At 45.1% G+C, this 8,588-nt stretch overlaps 1 protein-coding gene across 1 annotated transcript in view; it reads left to right on the plus strand.

Moving 5' to 3' along the window:
- Positions 1-8,588, plus strand: part of Iqck (IQ motif containing K) — an 87,921-nt gene that overhangs the window by 63,343 nt on the left and 15,990 nt on the right. Inside the window, exon 7 of the mRNA XM_026781521.1 lies at positions 464-548. Coding sequence (XP_026637322.1) covers positions 464-548 — 85 coding nt within the window. The remainder of the gene's footprint in view (positions 1-463; positions 549-8,588) is intronic.

The following is an 8,588-nucleotide window of genomic DNA, read 5'->3' on the forward strand; positions in this document are numbered from 1 at the left end:
CTTATGACCCAATCCAGCCTAAATGGTGAGCTCCAGGTCAATGACAGACCCATCTCAAAAACTAAGGTGGGACAACACCAAGGTTGTGCTCCGGTCTCCCTATACTTGTGTACTCACATACATGTGCAAATGCACCCAGACATGCACACACACACACACACACACCCAAATAAAAGCAATACAATTTTGCAAAGATTTTCTCAGGTACCCGAGAGAGAGAGAGAGAGAGAGAGAGAGAGAGAGAGAGAGAGAGAGAGAGAGAGAGAAACAGTTGTGAAAAATCCCAGGTCTTAACAGGAAATGCTAACTCAAGCATACACTCTTCCATCAAAGATGACATTTTTGCCCTCTAAGAATGGGGATGGATGAGGCTCTTAATCAGGAAGACTATTATGTTGTCAAAGGCATTGCCAGGATGAAGGATGGATTCTCACAGGCCTATGACCATTTTATTGCTTTTCAGCCCTCGGCCACCAATCCCCCTCTCGCTCCTACTGACAGAAGAAGAAGCAGTGATCAGGATCCAGTCCTTCTGGAGAGCCTATCTGGTAAGGGCCGCCTGTGACTGTGATAGTAAGCATGACTGGGACTTGTGACATGGTGGGCCAGTGGAAAAACCGGTTCATCTGCAGTTGAATGTTGCAACTCACATGTAGACCTCAGAGACAGGTATGCAAACAGAGGGATTCAGATTTTATGTTTTTAATCAAAACTTATTTTGCAATTATCATAAAAGAGACATTTGAGGGTTGGGGCTGTTGTAAGAGTACCTGCCACATAAGCCGAGGTCCTGAGTTCATATACACAGAATCCATGTAAAAAACTAGGCACTGTGCCTGTAATCCCAGCCATGGTTGGGGTGGAGACAGACAGATCTCCAAAGCTCATTAACCATCTAGTCTAGCTTAGTGGATGAGATTCGGTATCAGTGAGAAATCCTATTTCAAAAAATAAAGAGACTCACTGAGAAGACCCCTGACCTCAGCCTCAGGCCTACTCACTTGCGTACACACGCAATACCTTTCAACTTTTTAAATTTCAGTTTGATTGGCCTGTGTTGCCTAAAAATAATATTGCAAGCCAGACATGGTGGTGCATACCCATAATCCTAGCACAAGTTCAAGCAAGACCAACCTGGGCTATAAAGAGAAACCCTACCTCAAAAAAAAAAAAATCAAACATACAAACAAAACCCAAAGGTTCATGTAAGCAGAAAGGAACACACATTATTTCAGAAAAGATAGACAAACGTGAGTCACTGACAATGACACAGCCATTACCTGCATTTTGGGGTCAAACTCGATAACTTGAGACCTCAACATGTGCAACAGCACAGACTCTTTACTGGGAGAAAATCACCTTTTCTGTTGTAGCGGGTCTCTCAAACCACTTTCCTATTTGAGATGTTGAGATTATTTCTTGATTTCCATGACCGCTGTCAGTGTTGTGACACCTGTGGCAGCTGTGTTTGTAACTTGTTCCGGCCCCTAAAATGGGAGAAATTCTAGAAGAAATTGTAGGTCAAAGGTGAGCTTCTAAAGAGTTCCTGAGCCATGCTGTCATGAAGCCCTTCAGCAAAGGCGAATCCCAGCACTCGGGAGGCAGAGGCAGGCGGATCTCTGTGAGTTCGAGGCCAGCCTGGTCTACAGAGCTAGTTCCGGGACAGGCACCATAGCTACAGAGAAACCCTGTCTCGAAAAACCAAAAAAAAAAAAAAAAATTATTGTCAAGGACACATTGGAGTGCCAGGCATCTCTGTGCCACACAGTGCACACACAGTCTCTAAGTTATCTGGTGATCAGAGATCAAGGTTAGCAAGCTTCCAGGTGAACATACACTGCCCATTCCAGAGAGCAGCACTCCCTCCACAGCTGTGGGGAGGATCGAGGCACTGTTGAGACCAACATCTTCCTAATTCTTTGTGTACATCCTTTGGTCAGCATTAAGTACATCCGTGATGTAGCGCACACATCACTGGCGTCTCCATCTCCAGAGCTTTTCATCTTTCTCAACTGACGTTTTCCTCATCGAACACCAACTCCTCATACCCCTGTTCCCTCCCAGCCCCCAGCCCCCACCAGCCTGCTCTCTGTGTTCATGGATTTCACTATTACAGGAATCTCATGGTGATGGGGAATCTTCTCTGTGGACATGGTAAGGTTTCAAATAACCCAGGAGATACCTCTTGCACACACAGGACAGTATTTCTAGAGGTTCATCTGGGGTGCGAAGGACAACCCTGAATATGCACAGCACCAACCCGTGTGCTGGGGTCCTGGGCTGAATAAAAAGGAAAAAACAAATTCTTCCCTGTCTGCTTCCTGACTGTGGATTCAATGTCACCAGCGGCCAGACCCTTGCCACCATAACTTCCACAACACAGCGGACTACACCTTCAAACCACGAGCCAAAAATCAGCCCTTCCTATCTGTGCTGTCTAGTTTTATATCAGCTTGACACAAGCTAGGGATGGCTGAAAGAGGGAACCTCATTTGAGGAAATGTAGCCATGAGATCTGGCTGGTTTTATGCAGTGCTGGAGACCAAAGTTAAGGCTTCATGAATGCTAGGCACGCATTCTATCAACTAAGCTATATCCATCCCCCAGCCACAGTATCTGCTTTAAAAAACATCCTTTGCATTTATTTGCTTATTTATTGCAAGTGTGAATGTTGCATGTGAGTGTGCATGTGCACATAAGTGCCACAGCATCTGTGGAGGGACAGAGGACAGTGTTCGGGAGTTAATTCTCTCCTTTCACCGTGTGGGTTCTGGGGGTGGAACTGAAGTCAGGCTTGGTGGCGAATGTTAGTAATACATACCAATTATGGAAAAAAATAAATGATCCAGATCACTGATTGGTATTTTGCCTACTAGAATTTTCTTATTCATATAGGAAATTTTACTTTGTTTTTACAGTTACGTGTGCTAAGTGCTGTACTATGCGCATGTTCGCCTCTCACTGACAGATTGGAAGTAGCTTTCCTTGTCAGCACACAAAGGCTGATGGCTCTGTGATATGCACTTATGTTTTATTTCTGTGCATAGCTTGAATTATAATCTGTTGACCCATAAGCAATCCAACGTTCTTTTTTTGTCTGCCTTGTAAGTTGCAGTTTTATGCAGAATATCCTCATATGTCTACACGCTTGTCTGAATTTGTCTGTAGACTAATTGCTGGTGGTGGGTGGAGTTCATAGCATAAGGACCGAGTACCCCCCCACACCACCTTTTATTGCTAAGTTACTCTAGAGAGGCCAGAGTCTAGCACTAGACAGGTCTGGGTGCTCACTAGCAGCATGTTCAACTGTGTCCCACATTTTGATGGCTCAGTGGTGGGAGGAAGGCAGAGATGGGGAGGGAGCCTGAAGTATGCCTGGGTCAATGGAGATTTAAGTCATGTAGGATTTAGATTTGGTAAGGTGTATGCACAGATAATACTCAATGATGGTGTAAAGAAATAGTCAGTATAGTAGTATTCAGAGCATGTCTAGTCCACTGCCACAGATAATAATTCATAATACTCCAGATAGGAGCTGGAGAGGTGGCTCAGTGGTTAGAAGCACTTGTTAGTCTCGCTGAGGACTAGAGTTCAGTTCCTAGCATCCGTGCCTCTCACAGCTGCTTGTAACTCAGCGTCAGGGAATCCAACACCCCTTTCTAGCCTCCAACAGCACCTACATACACAGGCGTGCACGGCACCTACATACACAGGTGCGTGCGCGCACACACACACACACATTTATAAACCTCAAATCCTGCCAACATTTTGATCTCACCAGGTGTGGAGGCATGGGACCTAAAAGACAGGGCATTTTTGGAGACTGTTAAGTCATAGGCAGTGGGTGTTCAATCCATTTCCATTTAGTTTATTTATCTCCCCACACCAACCCAGGCCTTTCTCTTTGGAAAAGAGCTGTTGTAGCCTGGTGGGTAGGGATCTGACTCTGAACATAGCCAGGGTGTCGAGACTGTAGGCTAAGCAGGGATAGAGAGACAGCGAGGATGCCAGAGAGAGCCTTGTTGCTTGGTTCCTGTCAGCCATGGGAAGCACAGCTCCTCTTGGACAGCAGGCAGAGCAAGCTGGCTTCATGTTGGGCAGCTGACTGGGCTGCTAGGTCTGGCAGCTTTTTCTTTCTCTAAACTCGCTGCAGCCGCTGGAGGTTACACGGGAAGGACAGTCCACAGGAGGACGCGGTCCTGGCTGGGCATACGGTATTGTGCCATTGTGGTTATTAGTTCAGTTTCCTTAAGAAAGTGACTTTTAAACAGGCCGCATGGCCTCCGCATTCCTCTGTGACATCTCGCGGGCTCCTGTCACGGGGCCTTTGCATTTGCTGTTGATTCTTTCCACCTGCCACTCCCCAGTCATGGCCTTCACTGTCCTCACAGAGGCTTCTCCAGTGGCTCCCTGGCCACCTCTTCAAAGGCAGGGCTCTCTGATCACACCCACTGGGCTTGCTCCCTTGTCGTCTGTCACCTGTTTAACCCTGTAGTCCACAGGCGGCTGTTTGACTCCCCTGCTGCGACTCCAGCCCCAGCACTCTGCTGGCATTGTGCACTCCTAGAGTTTTAGAAATGAGTAACTGGATGCTTAAATCATCTTCAAGAATGAATAAGAGACGAGTTGTTCCGTTTTATGAGCCCTCCTCTGTGATTTACTCAGGCATTTAAACATGAGCTCCTGGGGGGAGTCGCTCCTGCACCAAGATGCTTGACCTTAACAGCTGCCCCCATTAATCTCCCAGAGATGGCACTTAGGAAACACTATGCTGAAGTTGATGTGTGTGTGTGTAAGTGTGTGTGTGTGTGTGTGTAAGTGAGAGAGATTGGATTCATTTTATCAAAGGTATGCGTGACCCAGCTCCTCAGCAAGCCTTGCAATTTGAGAAACTGAAGAGGGCTGTTGAGATGACAGCCCCCATGCAGGCTGGACCCCAGACGTCAGCTCCAGGTTTGTGTGGGGGTCCTGTAGGGAAGATGAAATCTCCTTCCGACAACTGATATCTGCCAGCAGGTGCACAGACCTTGCTATCCAAAGTCAGACGTGGGATTGTGCAAAAGGAATGTTAAACACGGGGGTGGGGGAGGGCGGCAGGGGTGCTTATATCAGGTTACAACCAGTCCTCCTTGGCTGCAGTGTGGCCACCTCTCTGAAGCCTTAGTGGCTGGCCGTGCCCTTTGGTGATCTGAAGAGTAGTTTTGGCCCCAGCTTGCTGGTGAAATTGAATTCCTAGGGTGGACTTCTCCTCTGTGGATCCACTTGCCTTTCTCAGACTTCTGCCTGTGGTTTCAGGGCATCTGGCTATCACACGCCTTCCCCTCTACCAGCCTCATCCAGTCTTTCTTTAGGCCATCTCTTACGTAGTTGTTGAAATAATGTATTTGAATGTTTATAGTTAGCTACGAGAACGCCAGCTATAATGTTATTGTGGTTCTTGGTTCTATTTTACTTAATACGGCACCACCCTGTGCATTCCTGAGTGCTGGGATCACCAGCATGGACCATCACACCTGACTCTAGGCTCAGACTTTGTTGTTGTTGAGGGCTTGGGGATATAGCCCCATGTCCCTAGCTTAGCAGCACTGCAGGGGTGGGAAGAATATCACCTGCTGGGCAGAGAAGGTTCTGGCATAGTAAAGCTACTCTGTCAGCACTATGGACAGCAGTACAGATGGGATTTTTAAGTTATTCTATCTATCTATCTATCTATCTATCTATCTATCTATCTATCTATCTATCTACCTACACTTAGCCTGGGTCTTTGTAGCTCTTGAAGTCTCTATGTAGCCGAGAATGACTGTGAATCTCTGATCTTCTGGCCTCCACCTCCTGAATGCTGGGATTATAGGATGTGTTACCACCCTGCTGTATACAGTGCTGGGGATGGCACCAGGGTTTGCTACATGGCAGGGGGACTCCTCTACCAATGGAGCTGCAGCCCCAGCCCTTGTCTTTATTTTTTTATTTTTTGAATTATTTATTTATTATTACACAATTTTCGGTCTGCATGCTAGAAGAGGGCGCCAGATCAAATTACAGATGGTTGTGAGCCACCATATGGTTGCTGGGAATTGAACTCAGGACCTCCAGAAGAGCAGCCAGTGCTCTTAACCTCTGAGCCATCTCTCCAGCCTCGCTTGTCTTTATTTTTACCTTTTAAATGAAAAACTTGTTTTTTGTGTGAATGTGCATATGCATATATGTATGGGCACACACCATGAATGTCATGGTAATCATGTGTAGGTCACAGTTGATTCTCTCCATCGTGGGAGTTGATTTTCTTCATCTACCAGTGATCACACTGAGCCATTGGGTTTGGTAGTAGGTGTCTCTACCTGCTGAGCCATCTTGCCAGTCCCTCACTTCTGGTTTGTTTGTTTGTTTGCTTTTGAGACAGAATCTTGTTCTGTAATCCAAGCTGGCCTCAAAATTGTTCAGGCTTCCAGGTTAGCCTCCTAAGTGATGGGATTACAGACATGCCACATGGGTGGCTGAAATTTATGTTTTGAATATTTTAAAGCATGTAGAAAATACTTCCAAGTTAAGGCTACCTATATGCTTCACCAAACAAGTGGAAGAAAATCCTGGAATTTCCTGGTAATACGGAGACTGATGGTGCAGACACAAGATGCCCACTTTGGAGTCAGCAGTCCCAGGGTGGCCTTTCTGCCACCTCACTCAGATGGAGGCCTCATGCATTCCATGTGACAAACCGCATTGAGGGCCTTGTCAAGAATGGAGCTTGGGGCTATAGAAAGCTCTTGATGCCATGAGTGTTGTAATAGGAGAGGCGGGGCTGTGTCCCGCCACCCGGCTAGCTTTATACCCGAAATAATTACACGGAAACTGTATTCTTTTAAACACTGCTTGGCCCATTTCTATCTAGCCTCTTAACCCATTTTTTAGTAATCTATGTAGCACCATGAGGTGTGCTTACCAGGAAAGATCTTAACCTGCATCTGTTTGGAGTGGGAGAACCATGGCGACTCCTGACTCAGCTTCTTTCTCCCAGCATCCTGTTCTGTTTTCTCCACCTACCTAAGGGTTGGCCTATCAAATGGGCCTAGGCAGTTTCTTTATTAATTAACCAATGAAAGCAACAGATTAGAAAGAAATCACTCCCACATCATTTCCCTTTTTTCTGTTTAAACAAAAAAGGCTTTCATTTTAACATAGTAAAATTACCTATAGCAAAACAGTTATCAAGCAAGAATTACAGTTACAATATTTATATCTACTTTATCTTTTATCATAACTAAGTAAAACTATAATTATCTATCCATTCTTTAACTCCATCAAAGACTCCAGAAGGATATAATATTACCTAAGTAAACAAGAAATAAGAAACTTCAAACTCTAGAAATGGCAGAGACATCTTGCTGCCTGGATAGTCACCCAAAGTTTTTTTGTATCGTTGGGGCATCTATCTTCGGCCTTCAGGCCCATAGTATCCAGCAGACATTTTAATGAAGCAGGAAATTCCAAAGACAGTTCAGTCACTTTCTGCTGTATCCTGCAGAATGTCTTGCAGACTCTTTCATGAGTCAGGAACCCCGAAAGACCATCTCACCTTTAGGCAAGTTCAGCAGTCCTCTCTCTGCGGGTTCTCTGTGTTTAGCTTATGCATCAGTCCAGGCAAGAGCAGTTTCTTACCCAAATGGCTATCAAACTCCATAAGGAGCCTCTTTGATGCCCATCTTCCTCTTGAAGCAGCTGGTGCTGTCAGGAGCAGACATGTCTCATTGTCATGAAAAACCCCAAGTTATTAAAACATTAAATGCCATATTCTGTAGTCTTTGAAAGATATGAAGAATGCCTTTCTTACTGAACTATATCTCTATATATCTAGAAAATCCAACTAACATGACTATAAGCTTGATTATTATTGATGATTATCCATTAACAACCTATACTTCCTAATTATACATTACATTTTTAAAATGAACTACACAATCACAACACCTTAATCAAGATTAGAAATATGCATATACATATAACAAAACTGACCTTAAAATCCATACCAATGTAAATTATTCATACCTATATCATTTCCTCCTTTAAATGTAAAAGAACATTTATAAACAATATTTTGGGAACATGGGCACAGTATGTAAAGTGCCTGCAGGCAAGCACAAGGACCTGAGTTCAGATCCCTGGCACCCATGTAAAGAGGTGGGCACTGAACAGTAATGTGTACATCCCTGCAATCCCTAAGCTAGGGGTATGGAAGAGGGGGATCCCTGTAGCTCACTGGCCAGCATGGCCAAATTAATGAGCTCCAGGTTCAGTGAGACGCTGTCTCCAAAAACAATGTGGAGAGTGATGGAGGAAGACACCCGATGCTGACTCTGGTCTCTACACGCACATATGCGCATGCACACACACGGTAAGTAGAGCATTACGTGAGCATCTCCATTCCTGGGCAATAAACACCCTTCTCCGAAGTTCACTATGTATCTTTTCCATGTATTTTCTTAGTTTATGTGAACTTCCATATGTATCATTCTGTTGTTTATACGTAAGAGAGCGCAAACCTGAGTTTGATCCCTGGAACCTACGGTGGAAGGAGAGAACCAGTCCTCAAA

This window comes from Microtus ochrogaster, chromosome 8 (genome assembly GCF_000317375.1).
Source record: "Microtus ochrogaster isolate Prairie Vole_2 chromosome 8, MicOch1.0, whole genome shotgun sequence".
Classification (NCBI taxonomy): domain Eukaryota; kingdom Metazoa; phylum Chordata; class Mammalia; order Rodentia; family Cricetidae; genus Microtus; species Microtus ochrogaster.